Source organism: Rhagoletis zephyria, unplaced genomic scaffold, assembly GCF_001687245.7.
Source record: "Rhagoletis zephyria isolate East Lansing unplaced genomic scaffold, Rhagoletis_zephyria_1.1 Rzeph_scaffold_02187, whole genome shotgun sequence".
Lineage (NCBI taxonomy): Eukaryota > Metazoa > Arthropoda > Insecta > Diptera > Tephritidae > Rhagoletis > Rhagoletis zephyria.
This window is the reverse complement of record NW_016159271.1, coordinates 4,439-26,797: the sequence shown is the minus strand read 5'-3', so window position 1 is coordinate 26,797 and position 22,359 is coordinate 4,439. Positions and strand designations below refer to the sequence as shown.

The following is a 22,359-nucleotide window of genomic DNA, read 5'->3' as shown; positions in this document are numbered from 1 at the left end:
TTTTTTAATTATTTTATGTAAAGGTTTGTTTAAGTGGATACTTTGGAATGTTGTGAAGGCAAAATGCTGAATAATCATAGTGAAAGAAAAACATAAAACCTAGAAAATGATTTTGTTTCGTTTTCCGTCGACTAGAAAACCGTTCTATAAAAGCTATGGCGTTCATAGCTGACAAGAATTGTATATAAAAAAGAATTTCTCTGCGTGAATGCGAAGGACAACACCAAAAGAGATATTGCCGAAAATGAGCAATAAAAGTTTCTCTGTGTGAACCTAGTCTAGTCTCCGCTTTAGGCAAAGAACATAGTGACGCGACAAAGAGACCGACAAGACGTTTTCGCATAATAGCTAAGAAAGAGACAAGAAACGTCCCAGAATGATAGAATACAAGATGGCGCATTCCTGCGGGTGATGACATCACGTTCGCAACGAAAAGTGGAGATGAAGGAAACAAAAAATAGCGGTGGCCGCCACACAGCTGAGTCTGTCAAATTCGCCAAAACCAAGGTAGCGGTCATGATTCAATAATACAAGGTTAGATAATTATTGACAGCTGCGGTTTGACACTCCCTTACAAAAGGTTGCATTTACGAAGGACAGAGAAAGGGCAAGAATGCAATCCCTTGCTTCGAAAATGGTAGTAGAAAAGTACGCAAAGTAGGCAATTAGTAGTGAAATTCCTTTCGTAAATTCTAATGTATTTGCAGGAAATCTGGCATTTTAAACGAAATGTTGAACGTAATATTGATATATCTACGTGAATTACGGAATTTATATGCTATTTAGCCGCATAAAAACTGCAAAATGACTCAAAATTAAAATAAGACCACTATGAGATTGATGTAAACATCCAATGCTTAGGTTTTCATCAGTTAAATATGCTTCATATGCATGTACAAATAACATATTGCACAAAAGCTTATACTTTTATTTCACACCAAAGCTACACTGTTTCGATGTAAATTTGCAAAGAAGCAACACGGTGCCACTGCTAAGGGAGCGGTGCGAGAGAGACAACTGTCAGTTTATCGACCTTGTATTACTGAATCATGTGCTGCCACATTGAAAAATAAAGATTTGTTCTTGACGTTATTTATCCGAAAATGTCTTGTCGCTCTCTTTGTCGCGTCACCTTGTACGTCACAAAACTAAATACCAATTCAGACCGGTTACTTTGCAATCCTCTTCCGCTTATTTACTCACATCTCTATTGACAAACAAGCGTAGATAAAAAAATCTGAAGATTTGTTCGACTGTCAACCAGGAAGCAGAGGAAAATTACAATTTTCAGACAAAAATCTTAAAGAAAACAAATTTGTGCGGTTCTTATGCAAATTGTTTAAATTTTCAATTAAAAAAAGTGTATGCTAAATAACTAAAAATATAGATCTGTAGTTGAGTTGCTCTCGTATCCACCGACTCGACAGATTTTTCAGTGTTTAGCACAAGCGTCGTTGAAACAAGGGTGCGAGGCGCCAGCGCTAACAGCAACCGCAGTCAGTATAGTAGCAAACAAAAAAGCACAACATAAATTAAAAAATATATGATTTGGACTGGTTCAAAAGCGGCAAATAAATGAAGAATGGCCACAACACAGCAATACTCGCTTCGTTGGAACAATTACTTTCGACATTTAACATATGCTCTGGACAATCACCGCAACAACGATGATTTTGTTGATGTGAGTTTGTGCTGCGATGGACGAAAAATCAAAGCACATAAAGTGGTGCTTTCCTCCTGCAGCTCATATTTCAAAGAAATATTTAGGGATAATCCACATCCGCATCCAGTGATAATTTTCAAATTCATTAAATTCGAAGATCTCACCTCAATAATTGAGTTCATGTACCAGGTAAGCACGATAATTTTTCATATATTAGTTTGTTAATGTATGCATTTGTTTTTCACATGAGTAAAACGTATTTTTTCTACAGGGAGAAGTTAATGTACAGCAAGAAGCTTTGCAGTCCTTCCTACAAACCGCCGAATTGCTTGCTGTGCAAGGTCTTACCTCCGAGGAGAAGGAGAAACCAAAGTTGCCTCCAACACCTATCATTGATGAACAAAAACTTATTAAAACCATCCCCAGCACAATAAGAGCCGTTAACGATGTCGCGACCTCTACACAGACTACTCCGCAAACAATCGAAATATCAACAGCGAACATTTTGCAGCAACCGCAATCTCAGCAACAGCAACATACCACCACACAACATCATCATGTACAAACACAAATCCAACATATTCAGGTGCAGCATCAACCACAGTCGCATGTGCAAACACAGGTGCAGCAACAAACTGCAACACATCAGTTGCAACACCATCAACATCAACAATTGCAACAAACCCATTTAGGTACGCTGCCATCAACTAACACGATCAAGAAGCGTAAAATGACTTTCTCAGATGATGACGATAACATTTATACAACAGAAGGTGTGGATTATGGTGTCAAAGATGATTCGACAATTGTTAAATGTAATACAATTTATTTAAAATCTACGCCATTTACTATAATGCAATACCAATTTAATGAATTTCAGCTCCAGAAATGACATTCCTGCGAGGCACCGTCAAAATGGATATACCAGAATATATTGTAAGTGAGGTGGATGATAGTGAGCAGTTAACCGACGGCAGCGCACATCATACATCTCAAGATGGTGGAGGAACGGGTACACAGAATGTCACACAGTACACATCCGAATACGAAATTTTAACAGAATCAGAAATAGAAGAAAAATTTCAGGAAGCCGATGCAGAAAACGCTGAGATAACAATTGAAATGGGTAATTTGAGTGAAAATTGTATACGATTGTGTGCATACAAATTCAATGTATGTTTTAGGTCGGCTTTTAAATCCCACGACGAGTACACCATCAAATACAACACCACAGACGACGTTGGATGAGTCAGGCAGTGGTATCACTAATTCTGTAGTGAAAATTGATAACAAGGGCGGCGGAACTGCAGGTATGTTTGGTCGAAATTTCCATAAATATTAAAAAACCGTTATATAAATAAAGAAGTAATTAAAAAAAAACCACGTATACCGAAGAAACTTGTGTCTCTTCAGTAATATTTATAGCTAAAGAGCTAGAGTTACTTATTGCCGAAGCATGTTTTATATGAAAAGTTTCTTAGAAACCAATATTGTTCAATGTCAAATAGTAAAGCACTAGACGAGTAGTAGTATCATTACCGCACAGTTGAGTCTACATGGCGGTCAAAAATGGATGAATGGTGTTTCGTTTTTAATATGTATTTACAATGGCCCGTAGTCATAGTCAAAATAAAGTCGACTTTAAAGTTAGTTGCAGCTTTTTGACATAATTTTCAATGGGATATCTGTCAAAAAAGCTGCAACTAACTTTAAAGTCGACTTTATTTTGACTATGATTACGGGCCAAAGTTTTTAAAGAAAAAATTTGTTTGATATTTTTTTATTCAAATATGGTCTATGTTTTAACAAAAACTATAAAAATCACACTTTCAAACTTTATACACAACCTCATTGCGAGATTCGTGTCGAATGCAAGTCATTTTTCGAGAGCCGAATCGTATCGAAAATTTCACGTCATTGCCTAAAATTTCCACTCGACTTTATGTATTAAGACGGAAAACCATGGCAGCACTGTATGGTTTTCGACGATTTGTATCTAAATTTCAAGCTTTTCACCAGATTTTTTATACATTTTTTGGGTATGCAGTTAATAGGCTTATAAAATTTTAGTAAAACAAGTGCAAGTTTTATAACAATAGATTGGCGCTTACACATATGTTAGTGTTTGGCCGAGCTTCTCCTCCGTTTGGTGGCGTGCGCTTTGATGTTGTCACACAAAGGAAGGGACCTACAGTTTTACGTCGACTCCGAACGGCGATTGTGTTTTTATGAGAAGCTGTCTTTCATGGCAGAAATACACTCTGAGGTTTGCCATTGTCTAGTTTTGAGCGGCTAAAAATCGCATTGATTTTTAATAAAAAATGTCAAATGTTTTTGGGGTCGCTGAACACGAATCTGAAGTCCGTTTTGCTCCAACACGTCTAGATTTTTTCCGAACCTCAAAAAACACCTCGGATTTTGTCTGTCACGTAAAATCCGAGATGTTTTTTAAGGTTACAAAAAAATCCAGACGTGATGGAGCAAAACGGACTTTAGGTTCGTGTTCAGCGACCCCAAAAACATACAATAGACTAGGTTTGGTCAAAGGAACCTTTCATCGAATTTTTTTTGTGGACCTGTGTAATCTGCGATTTTTTATCCGCTCAAAACTAAATTTTATTTTACTTAAAGTTTATAAGCCTGTTAATTGCATACCCAAAAAATTTATAAAAATTCTGGTTAAAAAGCTCGAAATTTAGATAAAAATTGGTCGAATTTTTCTAAATTCTGTATAAAGTTTTAAGGTGTGATTTATATACTTTTTATGAACCAAATTTTTATAAAAAATTATCAAAAAAATTTTATTTTGAAAATATTAAAAGCGAACACCATTCATCCACTTTTGACCGCCACTGTACATATGTAACCGAGACGGCCCAGATCTATCTTTATTTAAGTAATGGAACCTCGGAATTATATGATTAGCTTTGCTCAATTTTGGTGAAAGGCAAGTAAATTAAAAAAATCTCTGAACGCTGATCAGTATGAAAGTGATGATGGTTTACAGACAGAATGTGCTTTACAATTTAGAGAAAAATTGTGAAACATAAATATGTACACTGCCGGAACTAAATATTGGCACAGCAAATCTTTCACAATATATGCAACAATTTTCATTTTAATATTTTTCCGCTAATTTCGTATTCTACAAAAAAAAAACATAAAAATATAACTTGTAAACTTTGTGCAAAACACGCGAAAATTCAGCAAATTTTCATGAAAATTTTCAACTTTTTAATCAGATTTTTTTTGAGTATGCAGATTTGTAGCCCAATCAATTTTATTATTAAAGTTCAAGTTTAAAGTAGCTAGAAATTACCGTTGATTTTTGGCAACTTTTTTCACGCAGTCTCTTCCAAACAAAATTTTTTTTCGCAAATACTTTATATGGAAAAAATGCAAAACACCTTCAACAAAGAAAAAAAAATCTCAAAAATCAACTCGATTTTTGACTAACTCCGAACTTGCCTTTTTTGTACTAGAATTTAATCAAAATCTGAATCAGATTCTGATTAAAAAGTTGGAAATTTTTATGAAAATTTGCTGAATTTTCGCGAGTTTAGCACAAAGTTTAGGAATTTTATTTTTATGTTTTTTGTTGTTGAATGACCAATATTTTTATACAAAATTGGCGGAAAAATATTAGAATAAAAATTGTTGCATATATTGTGAAAAATTGTCTTTGCCAATACTTTGTTCCGGCAGTGTATGTATGAATTTTTTTGGAATAATTACTTTGTAATAGACCCAGAAAACTTTTTATACCCGAGCGCACTTGTGCACAAGGGTATTATAACTTTGTTCACATAACGGTTGTTTGTAACAGGCAAAACGAATCGAGATAGATATAGACAAATGTATACATAAATGATCAGAATGAAAAGAGAAATCGATTAAGCGGTGACTGTCTGTCCGTCTGCGTCCGTCCGTCCGTCCGTCCGTCCGTCCTCTGTCCGTCTGTGCACACGATAACTCGAGTAAACATTAAGATATCTTAACGAAACTTGGTACGTATACTTATTTCAGCCGTAGGACGGATGGTATTGAAAATGGGCAAAATCGGACAATAACCACGCCTACCTCCCATATAACGGTAATTTTCAGAAATACGAAAACTGCGATATTTTAGTAACTACTGAAGATTATTCACTCAAAATTGATATTTACAATAACTTTTAGACGAAAAATAAGAATATTATAAATTTTTAGAAAATGGGCGTAGCCACGCCCACTTATGGATACATGTGTATATCTTGGTAACCGCTTCACCAATTTCTTCCGAACTTGGCGCAGTTGTTAGTCTTGCTACAGCATACCAAATGGCCGAAAATTTTTAAGAGCGGACAATAACCGCGCCTACCACCCATATAACGGTAATTTGGAGAAATACGAAATCTTCGATAAATCAATAAATATTAAAGCTAATTTATTCAAAATTAATTCTTGCAACAATTCTCTGCCAAGAAATACGTTTATGATAAAATTTTGGAAAATGGGCGTGACACCGCCCACTTATGATCACATATATGTATATCGGTAGCCGTTCTACCAATTTGTACCAAACTCGGTATGATTATTGTGCTTGCCGCATAGAAGCAAACCGTTGAAAATTATTGGAATCAGATTAAAATTACGACCACTTATCATATAACGGCAAATTTCAGAAATGCTTGAAACTTCAATATTTCGAAATTTAAGGACGCTAATTTACTCAGAATTGATACACACCGGCTTACCATGTAGCGGTAGCTTTCGGAAAGGTGAAAATCATATATTTAATACTTGCGCCGGGTATTTAATGTTCGGCTCCGCCCGAACTTAGACTTTCTTACTTGTTTGTTTTTGTTTTTTGAAGTAACTTCGAAAATTCACAACTTCATGTAAAGGGAAATTTCTCGCTCTTTTTGCGAAATAAGTAAATAGTAAAAATAAATATTTTTACAATAAGCTTTGTAAATACGTATTAATGAAAATACTGGTTTACACGTTCTAAATATGAACCAATTCGGACTATAAATACAGGGTTTTCAAATATCTCGACTTTTGCGCCACGTATCGGATTAACTCATCTTTCCTATTGCCTTGTCATCGGGTTCTGAGCACGGTTGCGACTTGTTAAAAAAATAAACAACCAAATTTGTCATCCACTTATCTACAAGTATTACAAAACTTAATAAAAAACATATATAATAAAACAATTTTATTGAGCTTGAGGCCGTTTTTATGAAAATTTTGTGGGGAAAACAATATTAATTTACATTTTGCTAGAAGTTATATCTGCTATTTCAGAAAACGTAAAAAATTTAAAAAAAATAGATTTTTCGTCGTTTGTGGCGTGGTTTGCAACCATTGCATTGGAAACAAAAACAACAACCTCATTTTGTGTTGATGCTTATGATGCGTTAATTAAATTATGAGTAAATGACGCTAAATGATTGTAATGTATGTACATTAGACTGTATCACCAAAAAAAGTTGCGGGTTTTCCGACGGAATCACAAAATTTATTATATTTGAAGACGTCCACCAAAATATTTCGGAAAAATATTAAGATTTACGTGCGCTGGGCCGATTTGAAAATGCCTCCAAAATTGGAGTTTTTTATGAATAAAAATAATTTCTTAAAGATCTTATTGAAAAAAATTCCCTTAAAATTCCCAGCTGACATAAATCTTAATATTTTTCCGAAATATTTTGGTGGACGTCTTAAAATATCATAGATTTTATAATTCCAATGAAAACACAGTACCATTTTTTTTTGTTGTATGGGGAGTGATGCAGTCTGATGTATGTACATACATAAAAGTATAATATACATAAATTTAAGTAGAACATACATTAAAAAAAAACTAAGTTAAAAGCATTGTAATTGTCTCATCCTTGCTATCCATCTTTACGCTATAACAAGTTCACATATGAGCCGCTCACCGTATGTAGCAAACGACAGCAAGCATGCTCGCTCATATGTTCGTCGTGTGTGGCCAGTGTAATTGGGGTGCCGCACACCAAGATTTGCAAGATGCTAATTAATGGATGGCTTCCTACATACCATTACTACATAACTTACTAAAAAGAAAGCCAAATAGGATTAAGTTTGCAAGCAATTATCTCGAGAATCAAGAACTTTTATTTACCATATATAAAAGTGCATACTATATAGGTTAGGTTTTTATTATTGATGATTCCTTGTAGCTTTGGGATCAATACTAAACCATTTTTGGCTGCCTATGCCTGCCTCATTAGAAATGAGGAATAAAGTAACAAAATACTTCATTTTACATAGGAATTATTTTTTGAAGAAATATATGAGTTGGAAAATTCCTAGCCAGTAGTTTTTCGTCGTTTTAAATACTGGGTAACAAGTCGCAAGTAATGTTTAGTTTGATTTACCTGGTCAAGGAGTTGTAGAATCAGTCATCTTGAAAACAAGGATGGTCAAAGAATTTCTAAAGCAGGGGTACACCAATTTTCGGGCTTTAACCAAACTATGCCCAAACGTTAGTATCCATTCGGAAAAGTCAAATGCCAAAAGAATTTCGTTCCACCACATTCCAGTTTTTTTCCTATTGTGGGTAAAATTTTACTGTTTCAATTCTATTATTTTTCTTTAAGAAACACTTTTGTTTTACATTATTATTCATTTCTTAGGACACATACATAAGTAAGACTCCCCGCAAAAAGGTTCATTTGGTCATAAAAAAGTTCAGCGTTTTCATGCAATTTTTCACTATCTTGGATTTTAGTTTTTTTTTTGTTTTTGCGATTTGCAAACTTAATTTGCATTTCTCGTAAATAACGTCTTTTGCTTTATAGCTTAACAAAAAATTTTTAACCTACAACTAAGGCGCAGTCTAATGAATATTCTCTTGAGTTCTTTAGAAATCTTCTTAAAATTGTTAAAAGGAAATCTTCTTCGAAATCGTGGCCACTTTCAGCATTTCTTATATGGAATTAAGTGATGTCAACATTTCAAAAAATTGAATCATCATAAATGCGTTGAAACATTGAAACAGACAGAAAACAGGTCTGGTGCGACCTTTTAAAGCGAATCGAGCCGACACTTTCTACCTAAGTTAAAAAAACAGAATGGCTATACGGATCACCAAGTAAGAAGCTTTTCTTTTCTAAAAACGAAGATTAGCTTGCAAATCGTCTTACGATGTCCACTATCAGAGATTGCGGTGCAATATCAGGCATTGAAGAAGTGACAGATCCAACAACTTCGAAGCAGTCAAAAATTGAACCTATCTTAGTTTTCATATTTCTGCTATAGGAAAAGTGGGCGTGATTGTTGTGCGATTTTGCCAATTTTCTACGCAATCCATCTTCTGGTCTTCTATTAACTTATTAGTTTTATTGAGATACCTTAATTTTTACTCCAATTATAAATTAGTTCCGCGCCTCCAAATTTCTGAAAATGACAGCTATATTAAAATTTCTTAAGATTTATTGCAGCTTCCTAATTATTACTTCAGTTATGGTTTAATTCCGCACCTCTGATTACGTCATGGGACGCCTACGGTTCATCTTTGCTTGCTAATTTTGTTGTTACTTCGGAATACATGGAATTGGTGAACATACGGCGGTTGTTATAAGCCTAGTATTTTGTTTAGTAGCAGTTGTTTCTGCCGTCCGCATTTTGCGCAATTCACTTCGTAATGCAGCATTTTTGACAATTTGTTAGAAAGACATTCTGAATATAAGTGAAAAGGTATCAATTAAACTATCTTCTGTGGTTCACCACAGCCTTTTATTCTTCTGAATTGAAAATACGAGTTTCGTACTCCAGAGTAGCGCCCCCTCCCGCTAGTATTTCTTTTTTTTTTTTGCAATTAATAGCAAACTTAACTTGAAGCTGTTTTGAATGAAACATAAACTGGGCAAATATATAACACTTACAATTTTAGAAAACAACGCTTGTCCTTTCCAAATGGATAATTTAAAAAATAAGTATTTTACACCAGAAAGCAAAATACTCAGCGCGGGCACTTCGGTAAATGAATAAAAATATTTGAAAATATTTATTTATGTATGTATGGATGTATGTATATATTATGTATTTGCGACAAACAAATATGGTGCTGGATCCCTATTCCTGTTTAAATATGTCCACTCACATTTTTCTATGTTACGACGAGTTTATGCCAGCTAAAATACGAACTTAATTTAAATTAGGTTTTGCTTGCAAAATTGTATGTCTCTACGATGAATATGTCTCCGAATATTACCATTTTATGTTAATATATTTTTTTTTTCAAAAAAAAAATTACATTTTCATCATGATATAGACTCTATGTGACATTTTTTCAATGCTAGTAAACTAGCTGCTAATTAATCTAAATTATAAGGCTTATTTACGAAATAGAAAACATAATTACATATTATAAAAACAAAAACAAATAAAAAAAACAAGTTTAGTCACTGCTCAACATAATGTTTGTGCTATTTTTGTGTATTTTTAGATTTGCCAAATAATAAGTGGACAGAATGTCAATTTTGCAAAATGGTCATAACCACGGTTAATCTTTGGAGACATATTCGTACGCAGCATACGCCTCAACCGCCCCGCAAATGCGATCTGTGCAACAAAAATTTCAAAAACAAGTACAGTCTGCGCGAACATATACGGATTTCGCATGAACAGAAAATTACAATGAAATCAGAAAACTGATTGACAATATTTCATTTGCGTCGTTGAATTGCCGCCGGAAATGACGAGGTGGTTGAAAAAGTGCTAAACTAAAGGAATTAGTGAAACTAAATGAAAGAGGACGTTCACGATTCGAAAACAAGGCAACTAGAGGGAGAGAGAGAGAGAGAGCGATGTACAAAAAATATGTAAAGTTACAACCAGTGAGCAAAATACATAAATACATGATAAAAACATTGGCCCGTAGTCATAGTCAAAATAAAGTCGACTTTAAAGTTAGTTGCAGCTTTTTGACATAATTTTCAATGGGATATCTGTCAAAACAGCTGCTACTAAGTTTAAAGTCGACTTTATTTTGACTATGACTACGGGCCATTATCATTTTTATCATGCATAAATACGTCCAAGTAAAACTTAACGAAAAAAAACAAGAAAAATTGCAGTCTTTAGAAGAGTGCCAGGCAGCCAGTAGCCTCGCGAGGCTATGTATGCTCTATATATGCGTGTGTGTATTTTGCCTGGCACTGCTTTAGAATAATGGAACGGTTCGAAGGAAAAACAAATTGCTGGAGATTTAGCCTAAAAAGTGCAAAATAGAATTATTTTAATTAAGATGCTGTTTGTTGCAATATTCAACTACGTAGCTGGAAACGGTTCAGCGATGCTTTCGCAAATGTCGTTTGACTCGGTTTGTTTATTTTATGAAAAATTAACTATCTATTATCGACTTTCGATTTGAGCGAAAGTAGCATGACCGAATAAACAATATACAGAAGAAGTATGTATGTATGTGGACTTGTGCTGAAATCTGAATTTATGGCACGCCCGGTGAGGAAGAAGGATACGTTAAATGGGTGCTGCTTCTATTACTTAAACAGTGTTTTTACGCGGTTGACGCTCTTAAATTGCACATCGCTGTCATTCAATTCCGATCGGCACTTAAACTGCTGTGCATCATGTTATTTGTCTGTGCATGCTTGTCTGCTCTACTCCAGTCTCAATATTACGACCGGTGAAGAAATTTAAAGTTTTACATTGTGCTTCTTCTGTATACTCTTAATTGTGTGCAAATTTATATACACCTACAAATGTTTGTAAATGTATATACATACGTATGTTTGTGAAATAATATCGCTCTTTAGCTGCGAGAGTGTCATATATTAAAGTTTTCAGGGATACAAGTTTTCAGTCAGTTGTTTCTCATTCAAATAATAACCAAATAATAATACTGAAAATCGCAAAACTTAATTTAGTTCACCTCAAATAGTGATTTTTTTTTAGTAAAAGTTGCCAGGCGTATTGGAATAGAGTATCCAATCGATATCGTTATGTTACACAATTAACATTAAAGATGGTCGTGAATATTTTCTACACACTTAATTTAAAAATATGTTTTTGAACCATGACATTCTTTGTGCTAAGGAGCGAAATGTTGCAGAATTACTTAAATTTTTTTCCATGCTCCTTTCTTTTTTCGCCAAGCAGTATGAATATTGTGACTATTTTTTTTAACAAATTACAATAACTTTCATCTTATTTCTAAAACTTCCAATGGAAGTTGCCCGCTGTGAAGTCAATAAAATGTCAAAAATCGATCGCGATTACCGTATTTTAGTTACAGATTTCGTGGCGTTTTTTAAATGCCTGCAACAATATACGTACATATTTCTGTTTAAAAACATTTTGACGAGCCAATAGGATTAAAGAAATATTGCCTACTCTAAAATAAAAATAAGTTAGATTTAAAATTTTAGTGAATATTTCAACGATTAAATATCTGCTGTAAATATATTTGTATACATAATGCAAAAATATTTAAAACAATTTCAATACCGTTACCTTAATAATGAAAGGCCTTTATCTCACATCATCGCTGAAATGCAAAAAAGCTCTACCTACCTAAAATTATTACTGCAAACAACGATGAGGAGACTTATGTATATGTAATTCGATGAAATGCATTGTAATCAATCAAAAAGTGAATTTTAGATTTTTAGTTGGTTACGGCTTTTTAAATTTTAGCGACGATGTGAGATAAAGCCTTTCCCTATTAAGGTAACGAATATCGTCAGTGATACTGCAAAACTTTCTATGTCACTTATTACCTCTGGTAACCGTTCATCTTCATCAGTCAAAGGTAGACAGTTTTGTCATTCGTTTATTAGGATGTAAGAGACCATCTAAGTAAAGGTAATAATAGACATAGACCGTTTTGCAATATCACCGACGATATGTAGTACGTAGATATTATGTAATACAATTAGTACAGACACAAGAGGAAAACTCTTGGATTTATTTAACTTGAAATATTCGCTGGTGAATTTCGCAACATAACATACTTGTTTAGAAAGAATTCAAGAATTATTTTATAAGTTTTACTCAAATTCACATTTCTGTACAAATTAATATGAATAACGAAATGCTTAATAATTTGTTTACAATGATAACAAGAATGAGTTCTAATATCATACAAAATAATTAAGAGACATCATTGAATAGCAATATTAGAAACAATTGTTTGACTAAAACTTGATCCCCTTTTTGCCAACCACTAGTTTTGATTAAAACTTAAATTGGTTGAAAAAATTGGAATAAACTTTTGCTGTTAGACATTTTTAAACTAACATTAGTAACGTCCACAAGCTGGCATAAAACTTTTTTCAGGTAGTAAAGAAATATTTTTTGAATTGTGATTAATGTAATGTTCATACAGTAAACGGGCAATAAAAGTTTCTTATACATACAGTGGTCGACAAAATTATAGCCGCACCACATTTTGATAAGTTTTAGAATATAGTTTTGTCATTTAATATTGGTTATTTTTTTATAATTTTTTATTCTTTAACAAAAGCCGTGTAAATCTTTTCAAACTTTGTGCAATAATTATAAAATTCAACAAACTTTCGTAAAAATTTCGACCGTTTTAAATTTGATTTCATAGAAATATTCTGAGTATGCAGTTTTGTAGCCCATTGAAGTACAAGTTTCAAATGGCTAAAAATTACGGTTGATTTTTTCGAATTTATAACGAATACATACAATTTATTTTTATATCGAAGAAAACCGTAAGATCTTCGGCGAAAAAATTCAATGGGCTACAAAATTGCATACTCAGAATCTTTCTGGGGAATCGAATTATAAAAACTGGAAATTTTTAAGAAAGTTTGTTGAATTTTTTTTTAAGTATTGCATAAAGTTGGAAACTTTGATTTACACGGGTTTTGTTAAAGAATGAACTATATTTTTATAAAAAAATATAACCAAAATTAAATAAAAAAAAATATGTTAAAACTTGTCACAATGTGGTGCGACACACAAATTACACTACACGACAAAAAAATCACCATGAATTAAATAAAACTTTCCCAACGTAGAACTTTATCGTGATTCCAAATATGTTAATGGTTTTCCTGGCTCAGACTTAGTTTCTGAGATATCGATGAAAATATGAAAAAACCCATAGTTGCTACACATTACATCACATATGTACATCGAAAAGTTTTATTTGTCATCCTATCGGTTTTATATTTGAGAGGGATTTGTAAAGCAGACTCCAACAAAAGTTGTTTGTCTTCATAGTCATAAATCACACAAGTGGTTTGCTCACTATAGAAAAAACATGCAGAAAATTTAAGAAAAAGCTCGTTGTTTTACACAAAGTTTCAGTTTCGACCGCATTGAAATCAGAAACAATGTTAGCCTCCCTATCCTAAATAGAATTCTATTACAAAAGTTTTAAGGCTACTAACGCAGCTATTGGATGTGTTTTCGATTTTATACTTTTGATACCATGATTTTTAGGAAACATCTTGAAATGGCTGAGTTTAATACAGAGATAAAAAATAGGTGTTAACACAGAAATTATAAAATTGTATCTATTTCATGACATCCACCAAAATATTTTGGTTTAACTCGCGGTTAAACGCGAGCTGGACGGCGTTGAAAATGTATCTAAAAATCGATTTTTTTACAGAAGAAAATGTATTTAAATTTCCTGCATATCTTTTTCTATAGTCACCAAACCACATGTGTGATTTATGGCTATGAAGGCAGACAGCTTTTGTTGGAGTCTCCTTTAAAAATCTCTCCCAGATATAAAACCGATAGGATGACAAATACAACTTTTAGATGCAACATATGTGATGTAATGTGTCGCAACTATGGGATTTTTTATATTTTCACCGATATCTCAGAAACTAGGTCTGTCCCAGAGAAACCATTTTGATATTCGGAATCAGGATAAAATTCTACGTTAGAAAAATTGTTTGTCATTCTTGGTGGTTAAAGTTGATCAAAAGGTGTTGAGTAGTGTTATTCGTTCAGATTAGATCTCAACCCTCATGATCTCTTTCAGGGAACAAAAGTTACACGAAACGAAAGCTAATGATCCTCTTCTTAACATATTAAAATGGATTGTCGCCGGAATTCCGCGAATTCTGAAAATGCGGATAATTTACTATTCAAATAGCTCAAATTATTTTTTTCTAACAGTTGTTCTTAATTTAAAGTTTATTGAAGATTTTAGGCGAATTTATAAAAACAACCAACATTTTAACATGCAAAATTCATTCATACACCAATATTTTGTAAGCATTTTACAAATTTTTCTTCATCTATTATTTATATATTTGTATAGAAGATTTACGATTAACATCATTGAAATATATTCATATTTGATCGATTGATAAATTATAGTAAAAAAATAGTATTGCTAATAATGAAATTTTGTGTAATATAGGATAGAGAATCATAATTACACGAAAAATGTGACACTTCATTAAAAAAATTTTTATATTTAGTACTTGAAAAAGATCAATGGAAAAAATCATTGTAATATATTAATTCATGGATATATACGTATAATACTATGAATGTATGTATGTACATACATATAAGCAGAATAATACTAGTTGTAAACTTTTAAAATATAAATGAATGTCGAAAAATATCAGCATTTTTTTTTAATATTTATAATTACTTTAGTCGACGGAGTACCTTCCAAGCCGTCGGAAATTAGGACGAACTGACCCGACGTGAATAAAGAATTATTTATGGTACCTCTCTATACATATAGGCATTTCCTTCGATACGTACGTTCCATCCTGGCACACTCTTTTGGATACAAATTACAGCAGGCTTTGAATATGAACAACAGCGTTCGAAGTTATCCAAGGCGAATTCAAACAAGGTGTTGTTATCGGAGCAGCTGATTTCAAAGCAAATTGCGCTGATTGTCAAAATTATGTGTTTGTTGTACATTTTTTGTGTTCTGATTGTCATCGTGCGTATAATTTGTTAGTGTAGTTTTTTGTTTTTGTGCTGACGCTTTCACATGGTATGAATTCTATTGAAAGCAATTAAATACGTATATTTTCCACAAATGGTGTATAGCCAATTTAAGGCGACCTAAAGTTGCTGTCCGGACGTTCTTAAAACGTACCTCATTTTGGAGGGGACTGAAGATTTGCTTACAATTCAGCAAATTGGTTTATGATACAAAAAAATTTTGTATGTATAGTTAATAAAAGAATAAACAGGGATTACCACTGCATCAACTTTATCTTTCTAACGATTTTTATTATCGGACGTTCCGATTTTTTCCTCTAGGTAAAAACATAAATTTTTCTTACATATCGTTACCTGAAATGCCAAATAACGTAACAACATCGTCACTGAAATGGAAAAAGTCTTGACTTACGGCTCTATTCTGTATGAGTGACAAATTCTTGTCACAGTTTTTATTACGGAAAAATATATGGAAAAGTTTAAATTTGTCAGCAAAAAAATTTTTGTCACCGATACAGAAATTGGGCTTAACTTTTTTTTTCATAAAACGATGTGGGGAGTTGTAATTCGATGAAATCCATCATAGCAATCAAAAAGTAAATTTTGAATTTTTTATAAGTTACGTCTTTTTGCATTTCAGGTGACGATATGTACATACATATGTATAATAAACACTCTGTTCATATTTTACTACAAATGTATAATTATATTTAACAATTTTTATTGAGGCCATTTTTAATGAAAAACTATTGTGGAAAAGCAAAAACAATTAAAAAAAAATGGTAGAAGTGATAGCTATTTCGGAAATCACGACATTTCCTCATCAGACCTCTTCAGCGAGATTCGAACCGACGACCCCAGCTTACTCAGCCAGTTGCCTACGCACTGTGCTAAGTTCGCCTTATAAACTGTTGTTGCTTTTGCCACTTTTTTCATGTGAGCCAACTACAATCGAGCGCAGCTATTCCAGTGCTATTTAAACTTGATCATGTGGAGAAAAGCGTGTTACTCAGGTGTACGAGTAACTTTCTTTCCTGCTCATTTTTCATCCAAAAAACGTTCCGTATTTTTATTTGACCACTCATTATTTCTTATTTATCCATCGATTTTCTTCATCAGTAACTTGATTTTTTTTTGTAACAGAACAGGCTTTAGTACAATGCAAAAATTTGGCACAGAACCTGTTATTATTTTATTTTTTCTTCTGTTACAATTTAATTTTTTTTTTTAATTTTTTCATTAAAATTTGTTTTTTGTTATTTTTTGGCCATTTAACAATTATATTCAACAATTTTATAATGAGCTCGAGGCCATTTTTAAATGAAAAATTTATTGTGGAAAAGCAACAACAATTTGAATTTTTCATTAAAAAATAAAAAAAAAAACTTGAATGATTAATAAATTTGTCCGAAACTATCAGTCCTATCGGAAATGTGATTTTTAAATTGGTTCGTAAGATATACATGATTAAATGGAAACAATTTTTGCTTTAAACTGAATAACGGTAAATTGCAAATATGTATCTCGAAAACGTATCCATAGAAAAAAAAATAACTCGATTTTCGGAACCACCGAGCAATTTTACATAGGAATGGGATAGTGGCATCCATAGAACATTTTTGCTGTAAACCAGTGTAACTCGTGCTCAAATACCCGTAGTTGCGTATGTAACGTATACGGCCTGTGGCACCATACGCAATCATCTAACCCGTTTACTCGCACGGCTTAACGTAAAAGCCATATTATTTAAAAGTAATTCAAATGCAAAAAATATATTTAAAAAAAAGGGTTTTTTTCTTAACAGCGGTCGCCCTTCGGCAGGCAATTGCAAACCTTCGAGTGTATTTCGGCGTAAAACTGTAGAGCCCTTTGTGTGACAACATCAACGCGCACGCCACAAATCAGGGGAGAAGCTCGGCCAAACACTAACATATGTATAAGCGCCAATCTATTATTATTATTAATTAAATATTGACGTTTAAGATTTTACACAGTATTCCTTATACACATATCGCACTTTTAATAATGTACGGAATTATTTAAAACTTATAAATTTTGTGGGAAAACGCAATCCAAGTTGGATCAATTCCTACAGTTGATATACCAAAAAACAGATGGAAAGACGCATATAGTCACCATTTTTGGGAAGTTGAAAGATCAACGAACTGATTGGGCCTTATCAATATGGCGCTTTAGGCCTGGAAAATCCTCCATACACCCCCTGAGGGAGCTACTCTGTAATGCGATGCGAAAGAGAAATGCGATGCGATAAGCAAATACTTCGTAAGAAATACGCTGTGGCGGTTGCTGCGAAATTGATACGGCTGTGTAAAACGACGTTGAGCAATACCAGAATTGGGAAGGACCTCTCCGAGCCGTTTAATACCAAACGAGGTTTCAGACAGGGTCTGTTGGTGTGCCAACTGTATGATTTGATCAAACTTTGATTGCATTTTCCTACAAAATTAAAATTTTGAAATAATTCTGTATATTATTAAACGTGCGATATAAAAATTCACATATCTGATGGAGTTTTTTATAAGCCCTTGCATTTTTAAGAAGCTAATAGCAAAGCAAATCTTCCTTAAAAATGTTTACAATTCAAAACGCCCTAGGGACAGATGTGTATGTATAGCTTTGGTTTTTCGAAAATATATTATTTATATGTCGCTAAAACTGTTAGCTCAGCAGCTATCACAGTTTTATTCCTCACAGTTGCAAAAATATTACCCTCGCTAGATTATCCTTCATTTATTTATGCATTACTTAAGATAACAAATTTCATAGTCTAATAAATAATGTAATCTATCGCTTATTATAATACTTAAATACATCTTCACTTTTCAGTCGAGGATCACAATTTAACATGTAAATTTTGTAAACGAAAACTACAATCGATGAATGCGTTACGCCGTCACATAACTTCGCGGCACTCGGAAATTTCAGGAAAAGAATATGAGTGCACCATCTGCAATAAGTGTTTCAAAACAACATGGTCGTTATCAACGCATAATTCGCGCTTTCATCGGGACATGCGGGTGACAAAAGAATGTATCAAAATGGAATTTGAGGAATGCACGTGAAGTGAATATCTAAGAAGACTTACATAGGACACATCCTAATACATACACGCTTAAGTATGGAAATCCAGCATTAACTACTTGAAAGGGTATACATTTTTGTTTTTAAACCTATTTAAATTTTGGCTGAAATACCTGCAAAATCAAGTAACATGTCAAAAATCATACAAGCATTACCTTTACGTTTAAGAAACCCTATGTTTCTTTGTGGTAAATCATAAGCGAAAATACAATGAAAAAAACATTTGTGTTAAAACTAAGTGTAAAACATTTTTTTATTTTCAAACTTAATTAACAAACAGTAGAAATCAAAAATCCTCAAGACCCGGTAGTGGGAATTTCCCGCTAAACTCTTCAACATCACGACGTATTTTGCCCAGTTTTTCTGCGATTTCTTTGTTCGACTTTAAGACTTCCTTGAAATCCACCAATTTGGGGCCGGATATTTTAGTTGCTTCAACGCACAGTTTCAATGCTCGATCAATGAAGTCCGCAACAACATCAAAATCGGACTCTACTAAACCACGTGTAGTTAAAGCTGGTGTTCCCAATCGTATGCCAGATGGATTCAATGCTGACTTATCACCTGGTACTGTATTCTTGTTGCCGGCAATATTCACTTCTTCCAATATATATTCACCTTTTGCGCCAGTCAAACCAATGTTGCGTAAATCGAGCAATATCAAATGAACATCAGTGCCACCGGTGGCAATATTGTATCCACGCTTTATCAAACCGTCGCATAGACGACGCGCATTGGCGATAACCTGCTTTTGGTAGTCAACAAACTCTTGTGACTGTGCCTGCTTCATGGCGGTGGCAATGCCAGCTATAGTGTTATTGTGTGGACCACCTAAAAAAGATATAAAATAAATTAAATTATTTGTTAGTTTTGGATCATTCCGTCAGAATAAGAGGGAATTCGGTTTGGCAACAAGCCGGTTAGTGCGTTGTGTCAGCATTCCAGCTCCACGTCTCATGCCACTGATACTCACCTTGTAAACCTGGGAAAACAGCTGCGTTTATGCGTTCCTCCAAATCGTATAATACTTTTTCGCCATTTGGCAGTACCTTGCGTACACCTTTGCGATAGAAGATGACACCAGCGCGTGGACCGCGCAACGTTTTGTGTGTCGTAGAGCTAACAACATCGGCGTATTCAAATGGCGACGGAATCAAGCCAGCCGCCACCAGGCCGGCAACGTGAGCCATATCAGCAAAGAGATAAGAATCATTATCATCACAGATCTTACGAAAGCGTGCATAGTCAAGACAACGTGAGTAACAGGATACGCCTGCTATGATTATCCGTGGCCGGAATAGCTTAGCACTAGCCTCCAATTGATCGTAATCGATTAAACCCGTTTGCGCGTCCACTTTATATGGCATGCTCTCGAAGTATATGGACGTGGCAGAGATGCGTTTTTTTGCAGTCATAAAACCATGCGTTAAATGGCCACCATCGGGCAAATCTAAGCCCATAATGCGATCGTGTGGTTGGCATAGTCCAGTGTACACAGCAAAGTTGGCAGGGGAGCCTGAGTAAGGTTGCACATTTACACCCCATTCATCGGGATTGAGACGAAATACTTCGAGTGCACGCTTTTGTGCAAGACGCTCTACTTCATCGATAAATTCATTGCCACCATAGTAACGCTTGCCAGGCATACCCTCTGAATATTTATTGTGCAAGCATGAACTCAAGCATTCCAGCACCGAAACGGATGTGAAGTTCTCGCTGGCAATCATTTCCAAACCCACAGTTTGGCGTTTTTTCTCAGCCTTTATGATAGCATACAATTCGGGGTCGCCTTCGCGAATGCCATCGCTTAGTAACTTTAGATTTCCAGGCATGCTCTTATAATTAGAAAAAATAAATTAAATAAGAAATAATTACAGAGAAAACTTTAAATCTTCGTTAACGTCCATGTAAAAACATACATACATATTTATTTATAAACAAATGCCCTAACGAATACTTTTTTCGAAACTGCATTTTTCACAGATTTAATGTAGGATGTATTAAAAGGGGTGAAATTAAAAACAGGTGAAGAAATAAAACAGCTTTATCCATGGTATTAAAATACACCTTCAATAAAAATTTTGAAGTGTTAGTACCAAAAACAACGGAGTCACATGCCACTTTTTGAAAAGCCCTACCTGTTTTTAATACCCCTTTTAAAATGTTTTTTGCTTATCCTGCTTCTTTGGTTAGGGCCCTTGTGAATTAAGGTGACGATAGCTCTGATCCAGTACTCCATGAACTTACAGGTTTTTACACGAACTTGCAGGAAGTTACACAAAAAATGATCCCGTACTCCAAAATCCCTAAAAATCCTGTACGTGATTTTTGGAGAGTTGTGTAGAGAATGAAGTTGCAAGATTTTACCCGAACTTTTTCTTCTGATAAAATCATGAAAAGTGTCAAGTGATCACTGGTTGACGTTTTAACAGGAAAAATGCCTTTTTGTTCCCGTACTTTTTGTTGGTACTCACTTTTTACTCTCACTTCAGAGAGTAATTTTGCTGTTTGAAATTTTTACAGGATTTCGCACGAAAAGTATTGGATCAGAGCTAATATGTATGTATGTACACTTGTGGTAAGCTGATTAAGTCAAGTGACATTTTCAACAGTTTTGGCTATTTTTTCTTTTGTTTATTTAATGTTTAGCGCCACATAAATCCACATTTCAAACTTCGTACAAAAATTATGAAAATTCAACAAACTTTAACATTTGCACCCAAAAAGTTTAATCTTTCATTCAGAATTTTTAGAAAATATTTGGGTGTAAATTTCAAGATGCAAGAAAATTGCGTTGATTTTAATCTGTTTTTTTTTTGCTGACGAATTCGTGCATTTTCTTCCATATGAAATATGCTCGACAATTTCGTTTGTATGGGAGAAAATGCCTAGCACCATCAGCAAAAAAATTATGAAAAATTAACCCGATTTTCTAGCGTGTTGAAATTTGCATTTCAACCTACTATTTAAAATTTAATGAGCTACAAAACTGCATACCCAAAATTTTTCTAAAAATTCTGAATAAAAGATTAAAATTTTTGGGTGCAAAAGTTAAAGTTTGTTGAATTTTCACATAAGTTTTGTACGAAGTTTGAAATGTGGATTTATGTGCCGCTGATTAGGTAAAGTGCTAAACTTTTATAACAAAAAAAATATAAACAATAAAAAAACAAAAGAAAAATAGCCAAAACTGTTCAAAATGTCACTTGACTTAATCAGCTTACCACAAGTGTATGAACACTATAGATTAATAGTTGCAAAATTGTACCTCTTAATAAACTCGACTCGAAACAAAATGATACTTTCCGATTCCTATTTGAAAATATGTTGTTAGCAACCAACGAATGAAAACTTAATAATCGGAAAGACAATTTGCGAAATATTATTATGCTAGTTGTTAGTATTTTTGTTACACTGATAATAAAATCTGGTAAAAACAAAATTCTTGGACATACATCCATACATATACAAAGGGCATGGGTGATTGATTACAGACGCGAAATATTAACGTAACGACTATCACTGACGTCGGCTTCAAACGCTTGTGTCTATGCTCGAGGAAATTAATATACATACATACATACAGTTACGGTCAAAATAATAGCAGCAAGATTCAAAATGACGCTGTTGGCAAATTAGCTTTATTTATTTATTGTTAA

The 22,359-nt window shown here is 33.7% G+C and overlaps 2 protein-coding genes across 5 annotated transcripts in view; one reads left to right on the top strand and one right to left on the bottom strand.

The window, feature by feature from the left end:
• The first annotated feature begins 1,235 nt into the window (after window positions 1-1,235).
• On the top strand, window positions 1,236-18,938 carry LOC108366205 (broad-complex core protein isoforms 1/2/3/4/5). Of its 2 annotated transcripts, none has more exons than XM_017620533.1 (5): window positions 1,236-1,852; window positions 1,935-2,478; window positions 2,544-2,789; window positions 2,848-2,973; window positions 18,446-18,938. In XM_017620533.1, the coding sequence occupies exons 1-5, from the start codon at window positions 1,583-1,585 to the stop codon at window positions 18,679-18,681; spliced, it is 1,422 nt and encodes a 473-aa protein (XP_017476022.1). In that variant the 5' UTR covers window positions 1,236-1,582; the 3' UTR covers window positions 18,682-18,938. The 2 variants fall into 2 exon arrangements, with proteins under 2 accessions (XP_017476022.1, XP_017476023.1); XM_017620534.1 differs by lacking the exon at window positions 18,446-18,938 and adding an exon at window positions 10,125-10,522.
• The window catches only part of LOC108366202 (serine hydroxymethyltransferase, cytosolic-like), a 7,436-nt gene continuing 3,851 nt past the window's right edge, over window positions 18,775-22,359 (bottom strand). The window contains exons 1-4 of one of the 3 annotated variants that reach the window (XM_017620529.1): window positions 21,969-22,045; window positions 20,839-20,877; window positions 19,674-20,535; window positions 18,987-19,531 (exon numbers count right to left, since the gene is read on the bottom strand). In XM_017620529.1, the coding sequence (XP_017476018.1) occupies window positions 18,987-19,531; window positions 19,674-20,532 (1,404 nt within the window). In that variant the 5' untranslated portion in view covers window positions 20,533-20,535; window positions 20,839-20,877; window positions 21,969-22,045. Of the gene's footprint in view, window positions 19,532-19,673; window positions 20,536-20,838; window positions 20,878-21,968; window positions 22,100-22,359 lie in introns of those variants that run through there. The other 2 variants (XM_017620528.1, XM_017620527.1) reach the window with 2 other exon arrangements.

Bases quoted from the DNA above. Each gene is read 5' to 3' on its own strand.
- LOC108366205 (XM_017620533.1), top strand. From the start codon at position 1,583: ATGGCCACAACACAGCAATACTCGCTTCGTTGGAACAATTACTTTCGA. The intron at 1,853-1,934 runs GTAAGCACGATA...TTTTTTCTACAG, and splicing joins TAATTGAGTTCATGTACCAG to GGAGAAGTTAATGTACAGCA. The intron at 2,974-18,445 runs GTATGTTTGGTC...TTCACTTTTCAG, and splicing joins CAAGGGCGGCGGAACTGCAG to TCGAGGATCACAATTTAACA.